This window comes from Arvicanthis niloticus, chromosome 15 (genome assembly GCF_011762505.2).
Source record: "Arvicanthis niloticus isolate mArvNil1 chromosome 15, mArvNil1.pat.X, whole genome shotgun sequence".
Classification (NCBI taxonomy): Eukaryota; Metazoa; Chordata; class Mammalia; order Rodentia; family Muridae; genus Arvicanthis; species Arvicanthis niloticus.
In genome coordinates, this window is record NC_047672.1 from 32397230 (window position 1) to 32420036 (window position 22807).

The 22807-nt window shown below is 42.8% G+C and overlaps 1 protein-coding gene across 7 annotated transcripts in view; it reads left to right on the forward strand.

Moving 5' to 3' along the window:
* The first annotated feature begins 822 nt into the window (after positions 1 to 822).
* Positions 823 to 22807, forward strand: part of Cep41 (centrosomal protein 41) — a 39796-nt gene continuing 17811 nt past the window's right edge. For 3 of the 7 annotated variants that reach the window (XM_034519494.2, XM_034519496.2, XM_034519497.2), the window contains exons 1-2: positions 839 to 957; positions 14127 to 14190. In XM_034519494.2, coding sequence (XP_034375385.1) covers positions 925 to 957; positions 14127 to 14190 — 97 coding nt within the window. In that variant the 5' untranslated portion in view covers positions 839 to 924. Of the gene's footprint in view, positions 958 to 1038; positions 1416 to 14126; positions 14191 to 22807 lie in introns of those variants that run through there. The other 4 variants (XM_034519498.2, XM_034519499.2, XM_034519495.2 and 1 more) reach the window with 3 other exon arrangements.

Genomic DNA, 22807 nt, shown 5'->3' on the forward strand with positions numbered 1-22807 from the left:
TGGCAAAACGACTTAGAGCCAAGGACAAAAGGGTTAGCGTGCTGCTCCTTCCCTGTAAAAGGAAATAATAATTATGATGGATTTGGTGGGACATTTAGGAGCCGAGTCAAACTGTGTGGGTAATTGTTTTGTAAAGGTGCTAGGACTTAATTTTCAGATCTGGAATGAGAACAGGTGGTGGTTGGTGGCAGGAGTCACAATGGTTTCCATGACAACGGGATTGGGTTTTAGTCATCTTTCCCATCCTCCACAAAACGTACTGCAGCTTTCCTCATAAGGTGCTTATTAAATACTTGTTAAATGAATGATGAGCCACTGAACAGTGTGTGCTCTTTGCAATTAAGGCTGCGGTTCTTTAGCTAGACTAAAAAGCTTTTAGAGCAACAATAATTACTGTGTTTACCCATGATATTTTGCATAATTTGCATAATAACTTAAAACCTGAACATAATAAACTATGTACTCTCGTTCCAGTTGAACAACCCATGTCCCAAATCATGTCCTCTGTCATGGAAGAAGTAGCCCCGAGGTTTGGTTAGAATGGCTTTACAAAGGGGTTGGGGCGACCTATGGTGAATTTGTGCTCTCTCTTCAGCCTGAGGCCAGACCCCTCTTCTCAGGTCTGCGCAGGCGCCCGGCGCCCCTCCCCCCCCTTTCTTCCCGCGTTCAGGCAGGAGCTGACCGCCAGGATTCAAGCTCCGCTAGCGGGCGTCCCACGTTGCCCTTAGCAACCATTGAACGGCTTCTCGCTCTCCCTCGCCCGGCTGAGGCAGTAAACGGAGCCTCTATTGGCTGGCTTGGGCAGGCAGACCAATCGGAAGAGAGGTTACAGAGAGGCGGCTGAGTGGGGGCTGTGGGGGTAGGAAGCTAGATTAGTGGCAAGACGTGAGGCTAGAACCCCGAGCGTGGTCGGTTGGAGCAAATATGTCTGCCCGGAGGCACATTGGGAATCCTGAGGTGAGGGCCAGGTCCGGACCCGAGAGCCGGAGGGGGCGGGCGCACCGGAAAAGGCGCCACGTGGGCAGGGACGAACAGCCGGCCACTTCCGCCGCCCAGAAGGCGGGAAGTGGCCAGTGTGAGGAGGGGGCCGAGCGCAGGGCCTGGGGCGGGGCAGGCCTGGGCTCCGCATCAGAGGCCCTCGGTGGTGCCAGGCGTGTTCTCCCCCCCAAATGCCGACCCGACACACCAGAGTTTGAGGCTTGGAGGAGCCAAGTACATAAAGACACAGCCCCGCTGCCTTCAAAGAGTTCACAGTCTAGGAGTGACACTTGCAAAAGAAGTGAAAATAAAAGACCTCCAGAAACATGGAAGGAGGAGATGAAGGAGCCCATCACTTCTCAGAGTCCAGGTACCCCAGACGGTACCAAGCCGCCGTTGCAAAGGGAGCGAAATAGGACCCTTTCTTCTCGTTTCCAGTCAGTGCCCTTGTGCATTTGTAGCAGTTTACTGTCACCTAGTATTATCATTTGACCCTTACCAAACAAGTACCAGACCTACAAAGAGAACGTGCAAGTCTCTACAGTAGAGTTCGGTCTAGTGATAGAAACCTGTAAACTGGAGTTGAGTACAGTGAGATTCGGGAGAGAGATGTAAGAGGAAAGACAGCACTCAGTTGAGAGAAGGAAGGAGGTTATTGATCAGGAAAGGCCCAGCCCATCAAGGGCATTCATGAGTCGGGAAGAGCTTGCTGACTAGAACAGTGTGTGTAAAGCTAAGGAGAGTTTGGACTCCTACCAAGTCCCAGTAGAAGTCTACAGAACAAAAGGCAATTTGAGAGGGGCCTTCTCAACCATCAGTTGTAGGTCTTTGATTTCTTGGTGAATGCCTGTTGTTTTCAGAAACTGTGGCATGTGTATTGGAGTGCCTTGATAGTAATGTCTATTATTTTATGTTTTTGGTGGGTTTGTTTTGTTTTGTTTGTTTGTTCGTTTTCCTGAGACAGTCTCACTATGTAGCTCTGGCTGTCCTGGTATGTGGACCGGGCTGGCCTCAAACTTACAGAAATCCACCTGCCTCTACTTCATAGATGCTGGAATTTAAAGACATTTACTTCCACTACTCAGCCTTGGTAGTAATGTGTAAACATTGCACAGTGTCACTTACATTTGGAATCTAAAGTCCAATTCAGTGAAGCAGAAATTAGAATAATGGTCCCCAGAAGTTAGGGATGGAGTATCTGGAACAAAGAGATACTGGTCCCCGGGTAGAACGTTTGTTAGGAGAACTGAAATTTTGAGATGGTCCAGCAGGATGGCCAAAATATAAATTTAATGTATATTTCAGATTAGCCAAGAGAAAATTCCAAAACTCTCCTCACAAAAAAGGGAGGTAATAACTATCTTTACTAACTTGATTTAGTAATTGCACAGCGCGTGCATGTCAACATTATGTCCTAGAAATAAATTATGTTTTGTCAACTAAAATAATATCAATATTAGATGCCTACGATGGGGAGGGGGCAGTTGAAGAGTGGCAGCACCATTATCCTGCCTGTTGGTCAGTACTCAAGAAACTTTTAAGGAGTTTTAGTCAGATTTGCATTTTAGGCGACATCCACTGTGGTGGATGGAGTTGGGCAGGCCAAGGCAAGATGTGGAGACATTGATTAGGTGATTATGTTGATGTATGTCTGAGCTGATGTTAGGAAGTAGGGACAGAATTAAGGAGAAATATTAGGTATAAAACAAACCCACCTGATATCAAGCATGATCACCCTTGAGAGATGGCATGGAGGTAGATGACTTCCATTCCAGCTGGGGGCATTCGTTGGCTCTCATGAATGAAACCGGAAATATAGGACAAAGCCTGTTAGAGGAGGAAGGATGTAAACAATTGCTGTCTTTACCACCTTCTTTGAGTGGAGGGCAGCTTCCAGGAATTCTTGAGAAAGAATGCATATGTATTTTTGTACCCAAAATATCATATCTAAAAATGTTTCTATTCTACATTATTTTTTTTTTTTTTTTTTTTTCCTGAGTATGTGGCTGAGGATAGATTTCTTGGTTGGAAAACAACATCTTGAAAACATTGTGCTGTGACCCTGTAGCCAGTGTGTCTGTAGAAAAATCCAAAGCCATCCTGTTGCTTTGTGACTTGTTGTTCCTTTCAGGAAGCTTCATTTTGTTCCCTGTGTAACGACATTTCACAAAAGGATCCCTTGTTATGGCCTGCTCTCATTCACTTTGGTAAACACCAGAAACTTGTATCTTCCTAGTTTGGACATTTTTTCTTGAGTTATTTTAAAGTTGACTTCATTTCCTCCACCCTCTTTCTTGTGTTCAATACCTTGATATTATACCCATGTAAACTGGTTCTGATTTTTTTTTTCACTTCTATCTCCTGTCTCTCTATTTTTGTCTTTCTGCTTTAAGAAATTTAAGTTTATGTTGGGTGGTAGTGGCTTATGCCTTTCATCCCAGCCTGATCTAGAGAGTAAGTTCCAGGACAGCCAAGGCTACACAAAGAGACCCTGCCTTGAAAAACAGAGAGGGAGGGAGGGAGAGGAGAGAGAGAGAAAAAGAGAGAGAGAGAGAGAGAGAGAGAGAGAGAGAGAGAGAGAGAGAGAGAGAGAAAGCGCTTTATTTTCTAATTCTTGTATTGATTGTAATTTCTGCTGTGTTTGTGTTGAGTGGGAGTATGTGAGTTTTATGTGTATGGGTATTTGTGTGTGTGTGTGTGTGTATACACACGTGTGTGAGTTTTATGTGTATGGGTATTTGTGTATGTGTAGGTCATCAACTTCAGGTACTCCCTCAGATGCTGTTTACCCTGGGTTTTTTATTTGTTGGTTTGATTGTTGGTTTTGAGACAAGATTTTCTCACTAGCTTGGGATTCAGCACTGGGCTAGGCTGGCTGACCATCTTCTCAGGGATCCACCTATCTGCCTCTTTAGATCACCCCAGCTTTTTCACATGGGTTCTGCGAATGGAAGTCAGATCCTCATGCTTGCCCAGCCATCATTTTTCCGAGATATCTCCCAGACCCCCACCGTTTTAATTTTTAAGAGCCGTTTTTTCACTCTGATGTCCCTTTAAAACAACAACAACAAAAACTTTATTTTTATAGATTTGCAGAAAGGTGTTAAAATAGTCAGAGGTCTTGTGTGCCCTTCACTCCTCTTTCCACAGTGTAGTATGCCATCAGAACTAGAGTATTAAAGCTTGTATGATTTGTATATTGTTCTAGGCTATCTCATCACATATGCATAGAGCTACAGTCACAATAAAGAACCTCGTTACAATAGTTCTCTCATGGTACCCCTCCCAGTCACACCCTTACTCTTACTGCCCTCATCCCTGGCCACCATAAATACGTTTTCCATCTCTGTATTGCCAGTTTAAGAATGCTATAGGAATGCAGTCATCCGGTGTATGACCTTTTCAGATGGCTTTTTCTTCTACTCGAGGTAGTGTCCTTGAGACACCTCAGGGTGAGGCATGCAGTTTACTCCTTGGTTGTTGTTGGCTAGTTAGTACTCTGTAGTGTGGATAGACTAGTTTGTTCACTCATTAACTCATCCAGTCAATGTAAAACAGTTTGATTGCTTTCAGTCTGGGACTATTAGAAATCAAGACTTCAGTTTTGTGTGGACATTAGTCTTCATTCCTGTAAGATAGACAGGTTCCCAGGGATGCAGTGGCTGAGTTGTATGGTAAACATATGTTTAGTTTTCATAGAAGATGATGTTTGACTTTTTTCCAGAGAGACTGTACCTCTTTTTATTTCTATTAATAGTGTATGAGAATTTTAGATTTTGCAAAATGTTGGTAACATCTGATATTGTCCATGTAGATACATAGTGTTATCTCACTGTGGTGTTAAAAACAGTGTGTGTGTGTGTGTGTGTGTGTGTGTGTGTGTGTGTGTGTGTGTGTGATGGTATGTATGTGGAGATAAGAGGACAACTTGTGGGAGTTGGTTTTTCACCACGTATGTTGCCAGGTTTGGTGGTGAGTGCCTAAACCGACTGAGTCGTCTCTCCAACCCTTGTTATGGTTTTAATTTGTATTTCCCTAATGGACACAAAGGCTGGCAGTTTTCTCATGTGACTGTCTGCCATCTAGATAACCTCTTCAAAAAAATGTCTTTTTGTCTGTCTTTCTTTCTTTCTTTCTTTCTTTCTTTCTTCTTTTTTGAGATTGGGTCTCACCCTGGAGCTCACTGTAGTCCTCCAGCCTCAGCCTCTTGAGTGCTAGGATTAGAAGTTTGAACCTACACACTTGGCTTCCTGCTCAAATGCTTCAGCCTTTGATTTCCTTTTTTGTTGCCATTGTTGGTGAATACATAAATATTAGGTTTTTTTTGAACAACAGATAATAATTAGGATTTAAATTCCTTACCTTTACTTTGACTCTATACTTCTTATGAATAATGTGTGCTCTTGTTATCCCTGTCTGTAATTGTTACTGTCAAGTTTTATTTTTATTCTACATTTTTATGAACAATGTAGGAAAACTTTCTACATCACTATCCTTATAATTTTTTCCAAAATTATCTTTTCCAAAACTTTCTCTCTATATACACTATACTGAAAATTTTATGCCAGCTGGCAGAGAGAGATTTGTATTGTAATTTTGTTTTCCATAAATGCTATATTGTACATATGGTGTTTTGACTTGCTTTTTTTCTCCACTTAACAATATGTCTTGAAGCTCTGGGTACCAGCTGATCCCAGTTCTGGTAAGGACTGCCTTTGCCTGTAATGGCTACCTTCTTAGGGTGTCTTCACAGTGGATGTGAGGCAAGAGATGTTCATTAGTGTCTCTTTTTAAAACGTTATTTTGTGTTTTTTAAAAGTTGACTTGTGAAACCAGACACAGTGGCACAGACTTTTAATCCCAACACTAAGGAGGCACAGACAAGGAGATCTTTGTGGGTTTAAAGCCAGCCTGGTTTACATAGTGGATTTCAGAACAGCCAGGGATACATAGTGAGTCCCTTCTAAAAAAAATCAGACAACAAGAAAAGTTTATTTGTGGGTATAGGTGTGGTATATGCATGCACACGTGTTCATTCCCGTGCATGTTTGCTTGAAATCTGGCATTTAGTGTCTTCCTCTGCTGCTCTCCACCTTCTGTTTTGAGACAGGGTCTCACTGAACCTGGAGTTCTTTGTTTGAGCTCAGCCGACTGGTCAGTGAGCTCCAGAAATCTGCTTATCTTGATCCTGTTGCCCACGTCTCCCACCACTGGGCTTGCAGGTACATACATACCATCATGCCTGGCTTTTTATATGATGGCTAGGGATTGGAACTCAGGTCCTCCTGCTTGCATAGCAAGCCCTTTACCAACTGAGCCCTTTCCCTGACCACTCGTGTCTTTTCATAAGGACACCAATACTAATCTCAGACTTCTTTTAACCCCCTGTTGTCCACTTATGTTTCTGAGTAAATTTTAAAGGATGATGGAGATATTGAATTTTATTTTTTATTGAGAAGAGCCTACTGATCGTGAGCTACAGATGGTGACATTTACCAAGATGGGCAAAGGATGATTGTCTGGTACAATGGCGAGTATGTGTGTGCAGGGTGCGGGTGATTTGGAGAACCAGCTCCTTACTCAGCCACTCTGTTTATTTCTCATTATGGGGGATGCCTGAGGCAGCCGACTCTTTGGCCTTTTAAAAACTGCCTGGGCTTTCCCTGGCACTCCTTATCCTTCAGCTGACACATGCCAGTGAAGTCATTTTCAGTTGTTGATCTCTAGTGATACAGGGCCTGTTTCTCTGCCAGCCACATAGCTACCTATTCCCTAGGATTCTGCTTCCACAGTCACCAGCTTCTCTGTGGGTCTGAGCACATGAGTGCTCAGTCACCATCATGTCCCCCTCTTTCTGCATTCGGGGTTATTTATGTCCTTAAAATATTTCTTAATGCAGTCCTTACTGAGGTTTTGGTAGGGAGTGAAATCAGATGTGTCTGTTGTGTCTGTTCTGGATTCCACATCATCATCATCATCATCCACAATGATCTTACTTCCTTGTGTGTTTTCTGACGTGCTTACAAGAATGTGTGATAAGGTTGCCTTACCTAATCCTCCGTGCCACTGCCATCATCAGCCAGCGTAACTTCACAGACACTTCTGAATAAGTGAATATATGTCTGAAACTGAAAGGAAAAGTTAAGGGTAAAATCCCACCATGTAGAGATTGTAAGTCTATAAAAGGAAATTCGGGTGTAAGTCTGATTCAGAGAGCGTCTATTGAGTGAGAAGGTGAAATCCTGAGAAGCACAGTAATTAAGGGACTGACAAAGGAATGAGTCATGTATCAGTGGAACGTCAGAGGAGAGAGATTACTGAAGCCAATGCAGTAGAAACAGGTGGGGGTGGTGGTGATGTTTTTAATATTCTCTCCTGTGGTATAGAAGGATCAAGTAAGTTTCAGGAGAGGTATGCATTATGTTTGGCGAGTAGATTTTTGATGTTAGTTAGCTGGCATGAGAGCCACAATCGAATAGTGGGGACAGTAGTCATTGCAGTAGATGACAGTGAAGTCCAGAGAGTGGTGACTTTTGCCACTGTTAGACTTAAGAATCTTGGCAGAACATTACTCCTGAAATATGTTGATTTGTTACAAATAATGCCCTTACTTAGTGGCTTGACAGAAACCTTTCTTTCATTGTCTCTTCTGGCTCTGCTAGATGGTTCTCTCATGAAAAACTCATGTGATTTTGCAGGCAGCCTAAAGCTACAGTTTTATCAAAACCTCTAATTATATGTATGTTCATCGATGCTGTCTGTTGGCTGGAGCTAATTACCTCTCACAGATGTCCTTTTTCATGTGGCCTGGACCTTTCCGTACTTGATGGCTCAGTTCTAAGAGCAAGTGCCCCAGGAGAGCCAGGTGGAGGCCTAACTGTCCTTTACTGGCATGTCACTTCCATAAGCATCTGAGGCTCACCAGGATCTGGTGATGAGGAAAGCAGTAGGTCTCGTCTCTCAGTCAGCAGACTGTAAAATCACAGTTTAAGGGGACCAGAAATTTTGACTCCGTTGTGAAAAATCCTGTCTGCCATGAGTAGTGACTACTGAGGAAGGTATCAGTGTACATGGAGTCTTGGGCCAAGATAACTGTTAGATATTAACATAACTGGATCAATTAAGACACCCATTTTTAAAAGTTTCTCTTTGAACAAAACCTATTTTATGTGAGATCACCCAAGGACCAATACTCACTCCCCTCATCTGTGGACAAGCATACAGGTAGGGAGATTCTGAATCAAATGTACAATGACTTAAAGAAAAAATGCACGTATGCCAAGCAGCATATGAGTCCTCTGTTGAGAGATGGTGAATCAATCGGAAAAGCACCTGTGGTTCAGGCATCTGCTGCTGGTGGTTTGTCTTGTATTGTTGTCATTGGTCTTCAAGAAAGTCCCACATGAACTTCTTATTAATCTTTCTTCTCCAGCATTCATATCTTCACAAAACTATGTGTTACTTTGCATAGTCTATCGGTATGCAAAACAGTGGTCTACTAAAGTACTGTTGTGATTGTACGACTCACCTCTCAGTGTTTCCAGTCTGTCCCATTGTGGGGAAGAGCTGGTCCTCACTCCTAGTCAACAGTCGGACTCATCCATGTGGAGCCTCACTCTCCAGGCCCAGTGTTATAGCCCAGGATTCCACATACTAACGGCTATTGAGGTTCTGGAATTACATAACCCTTCGGAAATGTGGTGGAAACCCAGGACCCCAACATACACAGACTTTTTCACAGAGCTTCATGAGAGTCATGGAAACTTACCAGCGAGCTCCCGTGAAAACTCTGGCAGGAGTTCAGATTCACAGTGGCTAACAGTTAAATGCTTAGTCAGATGTCAAACAACATAGGACATGCTTACTAAATGAAAGGAGCAGTTGCCATTCTGCTGACTTCTAACTTCCTTTAGCAAATAGAACAATTTGTTTTTCAAACAGTCCCTTAAAATGGCTTTTCTGTTAGGATTTATTTCCACTTGGAATATGTTTTCCACCTCTCTTATTATCTAGTACCCCATTCTTCTATGAAACCTGTTTGCTCAACCCAGTGTCTGAATACCCTTCTTCCAGATTTCTAAGAGGCTCCAGTGGTACACTGCTCCTATGGTACTGATAATGAGCATGGGCCTTCATGTCTTGGTGTGCATGTGCGTGTGCTTATGCATGTGCCTCTCTGTGTGTGTTGAGTTGGGGTGGGGCATCTTACAAAGTTGCCCTGGTTGGCCTAGAACTCACAGTCCTCCCACCTAACCCTCCAAAGGACCTGGGTTACAGGTATGCATCATTGTGCTTGGCTTTGTTGTATTTGGCGGGCATTTCCTTTGTTAGCACAAGGTTTTATAACAGATACTGAGAAAGGTACAAGGTTGGGCCCCTGTTCCAAGATGGACAATGATCAGGACATGTAGTCAAATGAACCTTTTCCTCCTGAGGTCGCTTTTGGTCATGGTGTTTATCACAGACACAGGACAGTGACTTAGACACTGCCTCTCTAGGGTTTTGCCCCTTGAAGGGCCTTTGATATATTTGGTTATTTCCTGTAAGCCTGTAGTAATTTATGACCATGAACTTTCTCAACTTCTTGCTCTCTCATAATGAACTTCAGGATGACTGCAGATCTTATATCTATTTTGAGTATGTATCAAAAGTTCCCCTTTCTTCCTGGGCTCTGGGCCTCTGCACATTCACCTGTGAGCATCCTTAAGTCTTCCCTTTCTCCCCCCAAAGCACATAAACAATGCCAAGCAGAGAGAGACAGAGTGAGCTCACCTTGGCAATTCTGGAGAATAAATCAAAAAGACTATCTGTCTATTTACTGCTCAACTCCTTCTCAGACGTCTGACTGACCCTTTGATTTTGTTTCTGCCCATGTTGCTTTTGCTGCATCTGCTTCCATCAGGGCATCAACAGTGTCCTGGTTTGAAAATTCAGATTCACCTTTCTGTTCTGTTGCTTGACCTGGATTCCTGTTTACCTGTTCTTTGGTGACCTCTTGTTGTTGGGTTTGACAACTTTGTCTGTGTGGGTGTCTTGCTTCTTCCTATAAGTCTTCTGTAATTTGTGTAATCCACTTTCGTTGGCTTCTTCTGAGTCCCAGCCAGGGCTTCTCTTCCCCACCTGAAGAAATTTCTTCTCAGTGTACACTGTTTCCTAGAGTGATATTGGCCAGTACCATGGCTTCATATGCTACCTATTCGTCAGATAATTCCCAAATTGTTTTTAGCCTGTCTCTCCTAATCTCTACATTCATATTGCCAGCTAGACGCTTGCATTTTTGATAACCTACAAACTTCTCATGCTTACTGTGTCCCCACATGTCACACATGATGCTTTTGCATATATGCGTCTTTCACTGCTTTCTCTAGGGGTTGGGGTGCCCCTGCCCTCTTTTGTACAGTGGTCTGTGAGCAACCATGTTGACTTTACATTTTAAAGATGGGAGATAGCACTAGGCAAGCACTCTACCACAGAGCTACAACTCAGCTTCACATTTCAAAGATGTCTCGAAACATCTTTTTAGGGCTTTCTATCCCTAACATAAGTCTCTCAGCTGCTGTCTGTGCCTCTTTTCTTGACCACGATCATATTCTCCATACCGTGAGGATCAATCGTCCTGGAAGGTAAATAAGACCTCACACCCTTCCGAAGCCTTCAGCGGCCTCCCAGAATCTTCTCTTGCGCTCCTCAAGTTCCACACTGTTGACACACTGGGCTGGCTCTAGTGTTGTGTTATAGGGTGTTAACCAGTGTCCCTTGTCTCTTCTAGGAAATGCTAGGGGTATACCCTACTGCTCTGCTATGACAACCCAAAGTGTCTCCAGACATTTGGTGATAAATGTCCCTGGGCACAGAGCTGGGAGATTGCATCTGTTGGAATCTACTGATTTACAGAACGAGATGCAAGTACCTTAGATATTTTGGATAGAAGGCCCTTTGTGATGCCCCACCCTGGCTTTCCAATGGCTTTTGTTCTCTCATGGCCCACAGTACTCCATGTCCTCCACTGACCACCAGATTCCTTGAGAAGTCACCTGCACGTTGTTTTCATGTTGTTCTCTCTGCCAGGGTCTTAGAGTGCCCACTGCTATTTTTGACCCTTAATTAACCTCTATAACCCTCAGAATTTGGTTCAGCAAGTACCTCCTAGGAAGCAGTTCTTGATCCTTGGTCTGGTTGAGGGACTGGTCTAGAGTTCCCATCCCCCTCTTTGTTCATTACATTGACACCTATATATCAGAAGGGAGCAAGAGCTGATGGCCAGGCCTGTGTTTACCTCTGTGTCCCACATAGAGACCTACTTCTACTAGGCACTCAGTAATAGATGTCCATTGAATGAATTAGGGCTCACTAAGTCTTTGTAGAAGGAACCAATAGTCTGCTTTGAGATAGCTTCTCTTCACAGCGCTTTCAGTCCCCACCATTCTAGCCTGAGTATATCCTAGAAGCAAACCCAGTTGGTCAGTAGGTCAAGAAGCTGCCATCCCCAAGGCAGGAATTTTCAGGAGGAAAGTGTGCCTCTTCTTCAGAGCCTACAGCACTCTGCTGGTGTAGCGTACAGAGCGTAATGTCGACTTGGGTCCTCGAAAAGACTAAGAAAGTGAACTGAAATGAGAACTGGGAAAGAAACCTGACATTTTTCTCTGGCAGCATATGGATTTCTCATTAGTCCATGTAAGGGAAACCCGGGGGCGGGGAGGCCTCAGCAGCTGCAGCTGTCCACACTCCCTCCCCTCACCATTCTGCCGCCACCACACCTGGTCCCCAGAGGCACCCTCACTTCTCAGCTATTTTGGCTTAGGTACGGACAAATCTCCATGGTTCAGCAGAGACTAGCCTGGAATTTTTCAAAAGCAGCTTTGCTAGGAAACAAAACAAAAGTAAAAACAGGAAATAGGGTATAGAATGATAAAAATATAGAGTAGTGGGGAACAGTCCCTCGGCTTTAGATAAGTGAAACGGTGTGTGTGTGTGTGTGTGTGTGTGTGTGTGTGTGTGTGTGTGTGTGGTGTTATTTTGCTGGACTTAGTTCATTATTTAATTTTTCATGATATTGTCTGCCTCTCGGAACTCTGCCTAAGTCTCTCTCCATGTTTGTGTGCCGTTATTCTCTTAAGAACCTTCTCCATCTTCGTCTAGGGAAGGCATTGACGCTGACCTCACAGTCCCTTGCTCTTCTAGGCAGCCATTACAGATCACAGTGAAAAACGAGTTTCCCACCATTTTTTCTGCGGGCAAGTCAGCTTGGTGCTTGCAAACACTAGGCAGAGGAGTAGTACTCAGTGTTCATAACAGAGGTTGTACTTGCCTAGTGTGAAATGAAAACCACAGACAGTATCATTGGCTTTTTAATAACACGAAGGACTGACCTTTCTACCCTGAGGGCTTCGCTGGTTTCTTTTCTTTTTTTTTTTTTCTTTTTACCTTTTAGGTAATTGAAATAGCAGATGATGGAGCTGAGAATGTTATAGCATGGTTGCCTAGCATGTGAGGGGGTCTGGGTTCAATTCTGAGTGCTTTAAAAAAAAAAAGCAGATGGTTTTATGTTTCATGTGGAGAAAAATAAATTTAATTAAAAAACAAATATTATTAAAAAATAAAATAGCAAGTAGAAGTTGTGAGGATTTTATGTATTTCCTTGGCAAAATTTAAAGTGGATAATTTTCTGAAGGTACCCCAATTTTGTTTTGTTTTTTAAGCTTTTAAAAAATGGCATTGTGTGTGTACACTCGTGCGTGCCCTGGCCACAGTGCTGAGGTCAGAGTACAACTTTCCAGAGTTGGTCCTCTCTTTCCACCATGTGGGTCCTAGGGATGGAATTCAGTCCATGGGATTGGTAGTAAACATTTTTTTTAGTGCCCTCAGTATTTAAAAAATTCTCTTGGACTCTGAAATCCAAAACATTGGCCAAGAGGTATTGCGTGAATCCTAGGAGTAGATTAGGCAATATTTCTATGCTGTGTAGCTCATTGAGAAAGGTATTCTGATGCATGAAGTTTATTTCACAGTCCTCCCAACTGCATGTTTGCCCCTACCTGTCTTCAAAGGGAAGTGATCCAGTCTTTGTAAGTTTGATGTTCTCTCCTTAGGAACTAGATAGTATGGTTCAGTCCCCAGACAAATGATCACTGACTGACTGTAGCAATAATGGATGTACTTATGTATTAGGTCCCACAGACATGAGTAGCTCATTGTCCCCATCTTCAAGAAAATCCTAGCTGAGGGGAAAGATTTAGTTTTAGAGGATAGGGTGGGGTCTATATTTTGCCTGCCAGGGGGAGAGTGCCTGTTCCCATCCAGACAGCCTCACAGTGGACAAAGGTTTTGCCAAGAAAAAGCTGAGGAAAGGCACTTGGGCAGTTGTCTGCCTAAACTGGAGACATCAGGGAGACAGTCCCCAGGGATGTAACATGGGAAGAACACACTCGGAAGATGAAGATCAGACAGTACAGTTACCTATACAGAACACATGCTTTTCCTATCTCTAGAACAGAAACAGGCCGACACAAGAAAGCTCTTTATTCTGAGCTTGCCCTTCCTTAGTGGCTTTTGCATTCACCACAGGAATTTAATATGGGGGATTGTCTGCGCTTGGATTCACAGAGTTAACTACCAGAACACAGCATAACACAAGGCACATCTGATATAGACACCTCTGCTGACTGTAAGCTCACCCGAGCCCAACGTGAGCCTCAGCTGCTACAGAACTGACATCTGTGGGGCTCCAGAGACCCTGCAGAGGGGACCCTGGCCTGCCAGTATCTGGAGCATCTGGATCCCGCCTGTCACACTCACGAGAGCTGTGGACTAAACCTAGGAGAGTCCAGAGGAAAGGGCCCTGAAGCCATGTACAAAGAATGACATTGAAAGAAGACAGAATAGCTACCTCATTGGAAGGCATCCTTTTTAAGGTTTTCTTTCTTTGCACACAGTACTCTGAGATTATTTTTGATAAAATGTGGAAATGTCTTGATAGAAATAAGGTAACTACCTCCACCCAAGGAAATGTCATTCTTAAGAGTCCTGCCTGTAAGGGACAGTGGATCCTCTGAGCCTCACTCATCTTTAGAGTCGGAAATTTTAGCATGTATTCCTCTCGCCCACCACGATCCTCAACCCCCTTTCTTGTCAACTTTCTTCTTTTGCAGTATCTGACCAGACGAATACCACAGAACCCAAGATATCAACATGTCAAGTCAAGACTGGATACTGGTAAGTAAAAATCAGAAACAGATTTAAAAAAGAAAGAAAGAAAGAAAGAAAGAAAGAAAGAAAGAAAGAAAGAAAGAAAGAAAGAAAGAAAGAAAGAAAAAACCTAGTAGCTATTGATAAACAGGAAAGTGCCCATCAAACTGGGACCAGCCATACTTGGAAGTGCCTCATTGCCTGACCTGATGTCTTTGAAAGCTGTTTTCAGACTATCAGTAAAAGTTTTGCACTAGCATAAATTCAGTTGTTATTGCTTATCCCATTAGCAGTCATCTAAATCAAGAAAAGGAAATCTTAGGAGCTGAAGCTGTTGTTCAATAAGTTACAGGACTGGCCCTGAGTAAACAGCAGGGGGTCACACTCCATTTTGGAGTACCTTAAGTGTACTCCATCAAACTGACAGTGGCAGATTACACATGTGCATGTTTGTTCAGTCCAGTGTTTGCAAAGTGCTGACTGCATGTGTAAGTGTGGACTCTGGGAGACGGGAGGATGGCTGTGGGTTGTGGCTTTTGCAATTAGAGCCTCAAGACTCACGTGGAGTCCAACTGCCTTGAATCAGAAACGACAATGCCAGCTGAGATTGAATTGGTGAAAGGCAGTTAGTTGTAAGAGAGCTGTCCTGATCATTTCCATGCTGTCTGCATCTCTCTGAGTTCTGCTGCTAATGCTGCCCAGATCCCAGTGGATTGGCAGTTTTGTGAGGGTTGGGTTGCTTGTTTCTTTTTCCTTCAGCCTTAGCCTCACAATTCAGAGTCTTCTGTATCTGAAGACACCTGATGGAGGTAAAGGAGAGCTACCTCTGCTCACATGGCCTCCCCGTTTCTCCAGGCTCCTTGAAAATCACTTTCTTCATTCGGCACAGATGCAAATGTTTACAATGGATCAGATTTGCACATACTACTTTGAAACATTCCCGTGCCACGTAGATATTTATTCTTGCACATATCCTCGCACAAGTAGAAATATCATTACTATTTAAGAGGAGAAAATTGTAACCTGGATTTTGCGATTTGCTCAGTTCTATTTCTTGTACCACAATAAATAAAGTAAAATAAAATAAATATTTAAGACCCCAGGTTTATTCCAGACATCTTGATTTATCTATACCTTTATAATTTTTTTTCTCATGGAAATCTAATAAGAATTTGTGCCACCCCCTTCTATCTCCTCAATTCAAGCCATAACCAAAATTTGACTTAATAATGGTATCTGAAATTAATTTTAATTTTTAATGCAGTACTTAACATCTGACTTTGTAGTGCATATTAAATGTTGAAACCCTTTTATATCCCGAGAGTTTTTAAATGCTTTTTGTTAATTAAGCTTTTTATGTTGAGATAATTGTGGAGTCACATGTGCTTCTAAGAAATGAAATGGAAATTCCACACACCCTTTACCCAGTGTCTCTGAACCTGTTCTATTGCTATGGTAATGACAGCATCACTAGGTACAGCCAAGCATGGAGCACTGCCATTCCCTCCGAGGCCACCATGCTCCCTTTAGGAGCCCTGCTCATGTGTCACTCCATCCCTCTGGGATCCTCACAACTGCAGATTTCCTGTCTCTCATTCTGTTGATTGTTTCAAGTGCTACATCTATGGAGCTGCACAGAACACAGCATCCACTCCTCTGTCTCTTTCCTTGCTGTCTTTACATGTGTATCTTTGAGGAGCAAACACAGAGCCTTAAACATGCTAGGCTATCGCTTTACCACAGAGCCACACCTGTCCAGACTGGATGGGCATTTTTCACTGGGCCAAACTTTTTGGAGCTTAGGTTTTGTTGTGTAACTGAAGCTTGTTTCTTTGTTACTGGCTGGTATTCCCTGATATGGCTATACTTGATTTAATCACTTACTTGTTGAAGGACATTAACACTGTTTCCTATTGGGGGATAGTTTAAAAAAAAAAAAAAAGTGCTGTAGGCATTGATTTACAGATTTTTGTGTGGGTAAGTCTTAGTTTTTTTTCTGGAATAAATGCCTAGAGGCACAGTCACTGGGTCATATTGTAGTTTGGTTTGACTCAATTTGCTCTTTTGTTTGTCTCAAGTAGCTCAGATTGGTCTCATATTCTAGAACTCAGGCTGGCCTTGAATTACTGACTTTCCTGTCTCTGCCTTCCAGTTTTAAGAAACTGTCAAACTGTTTCCCAAAGTGGCTACAGTGTTTTACATCCCAGGAGCAGGAGATGAGGGATGACTGTCTCCATACCTTCACCTTCCCTTGGCATCTGATGTCACATTCTTTGTTTTACCCATCCTGATGAGGCCCCTAGTAGCATAGCATCGCCTTTGGCTTGCCCAGTAGCTTACAAGTAGCTATCTTTGCACCCGCTTGCTTTCTGTCATCTTTGCTGAAATGCCGTGCTGACTGGATTACTTGCATTTTTACCACTAGATTTCCAGTTTCTTATGTATTCTAAACATCCATCCTTTGTGAGTGGTATGATTTGCAAGTTTCGTTTCTCCATCTATAACTTGTCCTTTCCTCTCCTGACGACCTTTGAAGAAGTAAAGGTTTTCATCTTGATGAGGTCCATTTTTATCTGTTTTCTCTTAGTAATCATAATCCCATCATCTACTTTAAGAACTTTTGGCCTAAACTACATCCCAGACACTTTTTTTTCCTCCTGAAGTCTTTAGGTTTATGTTTAAGTTTGAGATACATTTTGAATGGCTTTTATGTAAAGTTGGCTGACTTAGATGAAGATTAGCTTTCTAATTTAAGGCTGTCCTCCTGCTCTGACACCTTCCTCTTTGTCAGCAGCCAGGAGAATATTTATGTGGGTTTATTTCCTGGTCTCTGTTTTGTCCCTTTGATATATATATGTAGCCTCTTGCCAATACCACAGTCTTGATGAATGTAGCCGCACAGTAAACTGGATACCTGGAGTGGGTTAGCCTCTTTATTCTCATTCTGTTCTTCTTTACAAAATTCTCTTAACTATTCCCTTGCCTTTCCATATACATTTTAGAATCATTTTATTTACATTTATAAAAGGGCTAATTTTTTAAAGGAATTATTTATCAGTTTAGAGAGAATTAACATTTTTAACTATGCAGAGAACTATTGACTTGTGTTCTGTTGTTTCTGTTGGTTTTCCAATTCTGACCATTGTATGGTGTAGTGCATTCCAGGCTTACCCAGGCCCACAGCATAAGTCACTTCTCCATTCCTTTTCATTGCCAAATAATGTCCTATTATATGGGTATTCCATACTTTTTGGACGTGGTGTGTCTTAAGAGCATCAATATATGCAAGTTTTTGTGTACATGTGTTTCTAGTTCTCTTGTGTATATATTGAGGAGTTGAATTACTGGCCATAGGATACTTCGTTTTTTCTGAAAACATGACAAATTTTTCTAATCAAGTCATACCACTTTACCATGTCGTCAGCCATGTGGGAGGGGTGTGTCCTCTCCACACCCTCACCAATGCTTTGCCCTTTGTCTTGGTTATGACCACCAGGATGGCCATGCAGTATCTTACGTGATTTTAACTTGTGTGCTCCTGATGCCTAAGATGGGGAACACCATTTTCTGTGTTTACTGGCACTTGTATGTTTCCTATGGAAAGATGTCTATAGTCAGATGATTTGCTCATTTTAAAAGTGGTTATTTTTCCACATTATAAGTTCTTTTGTTTATTCTGGATACTAGACTCTTAACAGAAATATGATTTTCAGATGTATATTCCTATGCTGTGGGTTGTCTGGGGCTTTTGTGGGACTTAACTAGAGGGGTAAATTACATCTGCCTGTCTTTCCTAGAAGCAAAAGTCTCTCAAACTAGTTCTGTAATAGCTTTTGGAAGGGCCAAAGCATGCCTTATTGCTTCAAGCCCCCAAATATTTTATAGTCAGTGTGGGAGCAAAATCCTTTCCTAGCATTTGGTTTTGTGTGTTTCACATTTAGCCATCAATCAACTTTAGGGAGAGATCTTTAGTGTTTGCATTTTTAGGGTTTTTTGTGTGTAGAACTTGTGGGTTATGTGCTAAGATGGACAGTCTGCCAGCCTTTGGGGGCTCTCAAGGGGTACAGCAGCCCTGAACACTTTATTTTGCCCAAAGGTTATCATTGCCATAGGTAAAAATGTTGAGGAGTCCTCCTTAAGAAAGCACTAAGAAGGGTCTGAGAGCCCACACAGCAGGGAGGAGGTCTCACCTTGGTGCAGGGGTTTTTTAAGCTCTGCAGCCAGAGACTTGGAAATGGGCAAAGTGAATGACAGTCCCCAGCTCTAGGCTAAGTAGGTGATCCTCTAATCCTTTCCTGTGGAGTAGTGGTTAATTTAGAATCATTCATGCACACACAAAATCAAGAATTCTGTGGCAGTCTTGTCTTCTTGAAAGACTGGTCCCTTCCTCTTAGAAGAGAGAGGCTCTTTTGTCTCTGTACTCCTGGCTCCACTTCTCACAGAAACCTGTACCCTGGTAGAGCTGTGGCTGATGTCTCAGAATTACACTGAGCTCCCAGCATTTCCTTTGTTTCATAGGTGCCTCGGTGGATCTTTGCCTTTGCCTTTGTCATCATCGCCAGACTGTGCCTGTGGCTGGCCTTTGAGGCACCTCCGTGGGCATTTTGTCCTGTCCCTGCTCTGGGTTCTGAGCACTGTGTCTGGGTTGTGTTCTGCAGCCATAGGCTGCACTGACGGTGTGTGTGCTCTAACGCAGCCCATTCTCCCTGCGCTCGGCTCTTCGTATCAGCATCGTTCTCTCGGTGCCGTTTTTTAATCTTAGACATGTCTGCAGCTCTCAGATCCTGCAGCCCTCCTCCATTGGTCTTCCGAGCATGACTTCATCTTTGTGGATGTCACCTTCCTTTTGTTACATCTGCAGAAGGAATCATTTCCTTTTCTCTTCATTAGTCTTTACTTTTCCTGAGTACTCGCTAATAGTTTTGATCTTAAGCACCCAAGCTCATTATAGGCTACATGTACTTCATTTTTATTTGGTATTTGATTTGTCTCTTACGTCAAAGGAAGGAATGTATGTGAAAGGCTTTTACAAACCAGAAAGCTGTAGACCCACATATAACTCATCTGGGCTAACAAAGGACCACTGTGCCTCTTTTCACGCTTCCTGCTCCTTCTGAGCCAAAAGAACTTCTCCATAGAGGAGGGAAATATTGAAGAAAAAATAAAGCCGTGGAGCTGTCTCTTAGCAACTGAATTCCTGCCTTATAAATCTTGCCCTCTCTAGATTACTGCTGCTCAGAATCATTGGCTTTTGTTACATGCTCAGTACAAATAACGTTATTAAATTATAGGAACACAATGGGGAAAAAAAAATCAAAGCAGTGAGTGACTCCGTGAATCGATTGCACTCTGTCTGTGCACAGGGACACTGATGGAGTTGTTTCTTTCCACTGATTCAGATTGGGGAACTTTTGTTAGATATCTCTCATTGCAACTTCAGTGGTAAACAAGGTAGAAGCTAAATATCACCTTAGGCATTTCTAAGCTGCTTGGGTCAATGGCGCATATGTGTACCCTGGAACATAATTGTGTATCAATCAAGTTGTACTTCATCATTTAAAGAAAACCAGAAAACCGGGTGTGTGAAACACAAGCCAAATCAGGATATGATCATTTACATTGTAAAATAACTTACTCTAAGGACTTTTCAAACTGTAGAGTTTTATAGTATATTTCACCCAGCCAATGTTTTTTTAGTGTCTCCTACACTAGAACACAGGAGTAAAGATTGTGATTGTGCTTGTGGATATGCACAGATAAATAGCCTTGGGCTTTCTGTCTGTTGAAGAAGGTAGATAAGGCAGTCCAGTCAGTGATAAATGCCTTGTGAGCGGCAAGCTGCTTGCTGTAGGAGTGTGGGGAGGGAAAAGCTACTTCCTGCTGGATAAGCCAGTGTAGGGACATTAGAAAATGAAGGTTAGCCGAGCTCAAGGAAAGCCGTTAAAAACCTGTGCTGGCAGAGCAGGCAGGCTGCTGGCAGCATGCACACTGGAGCTCAGAGCCCTCCGTCCAGTGTGGGGCCGCGGACGGCTGCTGAGCTTTGCTTTCCCTTTGTTTGGCTTTTTAATTAGTCTTATTTAGGAAAATTTGGCAATAATACTTGATTTTTCAAAGTCTTAAAAGATTAGTTCTCTGATAGCTTTTCAGGCTCCTCTGGTATAAAAGGCATGTTTGTAAATAAATGACCTATGAAGTTCCTCCAGTTCCTGTAATTCTGTTGTGATTAGATGTAGTAAGACAAAGCGCTTACTTGACACACTCCTAGCAAACGGGTGATCAAGTGCCACTGTGCATACTTACAGGGCGGGGGGGGGGGGGGGGGGGGGGGCAGTCCTCTGCCAAGTGGAAAACCCAGCAATGTCGTCTCTACTCCAACCTGGAGAGGAGCGAAAGGCTCTAAAGAGCCTTCGTTACTTTGTTACTACCTCTTTTGGATTTGTTCATAACTTCCTCAGGTATTTGTAGAAATACAAGAGGTTTTTTATTTTCTGCCTTTTTCCTTCAGTAGGAAAAACAAATGATGGGGGTTGGGGGGGAGCTCTTCTCCCGGTGGAGGTCTGCTGATATAAGATGCAGGGCTATGCAAACCTACAGGAAATGTTGGTAGTGAAGGAATTAGGAATTAACTTTCAGGAATGGACATATAGCTTAGTGGTAGAGCATTCACTTAATACATATATAGCCATGGGTTCAATCCCCAGCACTGCAGAATTTTAAAACACACACACACACACATAAAAAATAAAGTTCAGATAGTTTGTTGATAGAAACAGTATTAGTTGTAACTGCAGTATTTTAATAAAAGATAAAATAAATGAGCCTGGCTGTTGCTTTCCATTCCTTAGGGAGTTTGTAGCATCAGATGGTCCTGTGATCAAAGAAGGAACACTTCCTACAGGTTATGATGTTTTTAAAACCACAGCAGAACTGTGGCTGTTGCTTAGCATAGAGTCCTTGCCTTGCATGCAGGAAGCCTGGGGTTCAATCTTCACTACCAGTTACAATAGAACAGTAGAAGACCCAGGTGGTTCTCTGAACCATACAAGAAACCAGGAGGTTGGGAACACTAATCCTCAAATAATTGGTAAGTTGCTGCATAGCTGGGCAAATTGATGAGGCTTTTTTTTTCCCTCCAAGCTTTCTTACTAGATTGCCTGAAGCTCCCCTAAACCCAAAGAAACTGCCACTTCCAACCACACACAGCGAAGGAGACAGGAAGGGGCCTGTCACTAGGGTTCCTGTGTCAAGTGTTTTAAGGATAAGACCTTAAGATGCTGAACAGCAAACTAATTGGCTTTTTCTTCAGAGCCTCGTTGTGTTGACCGGCAAGTCCACGCTTGAGTTCAGAGCTGTAGTAGGAAGAGGGGTGGGGATCCAGGAAGAGTTAGTGGCTTCTGCTGTGGAATTCCCGGGTCAGCTCTCTGGTCAAAAGGCTTATTTTAGACATTTAAGGAGTATTGGCTCTTTCTTTCTCTCCCTTTGTATATCCTCCCCACAAAAGGAGGAAGAGAGCTTTGACCCAAGAAAGAAAAACCCAAAGCTCCTAACACAGATGCATTTGGTTTTCATCTGGTTCTTGGTAGCTTGGGAGGGTCGTCTGACACATACTCAGTGTCTCTTTGGAGGCTTTCGGCCTCCTTAGCACCCAGCTGCCGCTGAGCCCCTAGAAGGAGAGCATCTGAGTTTAGGGGTACACTGCATTGTTATTATGATAGAGACGTTGTCCTAAAATTAAAAACCGTCTAAAATAATGATGATAGTTAATAAAAAAAAAAAAAGCCTAAAATAGTGGATTTTTACTCTGTGATGAAACCATGGTAAATTTTCAATAACAAAGTAAGCATGATATGATTTTAAAAATACATTTGGGGGCTTAAGACAGGATTTTTTTTTCCTCAGTTTCTGACCCAAACATGAAGAACAATTCAGAACAGTGCTTTGCAATGTGATTTTATGTCATTCATTGAAAGCATTACTTTGATCTGAAGTTAGGCTGAGTCTCATGGTTTAAAGAGGAGCAAAACTATAGAAATGAAAATTATTTTTTGAGTGTTTTTCATTTACCATATTTAGGTGCAAGATAGAACTTGCCATGTTAAATCAAATCAAATTGCAGCACACTCGGTTCAAAATAATAATAATAATAAGAGCCCTGGCTTGAAAGCTAGAATGTAATTCACTTGGAAACCAGAATGATCATGGACCAGTTTTAAAGCATGAAAACGCTCCAAACCACCTTGGCTAGTGCTGAGTGCTGTAGAACCAGCCCATAGAACACGAGGGCCGGGCGTGCTCTGCTGCAGTGGGGCCTCGGCACACCAAGCCCTTGATGAGCACTCCTGCCCAGACTGTGTGGGCTGGTGCAGGCTGCAGCATCAGCATGAATAGTAAAACACACAGTGGGGGAAGGGAAGGGAAAGCCACAGAGACAGAATGGAGTCGAAAGAGTTGCCTGGGCAGCCACAGAAGCAGATTTTAGACATTCAAAGACGATTGCTTCTTTCTTCATCTTCCTCTGTACATCTAACTACAAAAGTCTATGGGGGATGGACAGAGGAAGAAAACCTCTGACTCTAAAAAGGACACACAAGGGGGAGCAGGCTATAAACAATCATCTGTATTGCCTGAGGACTTCATGGGTTCC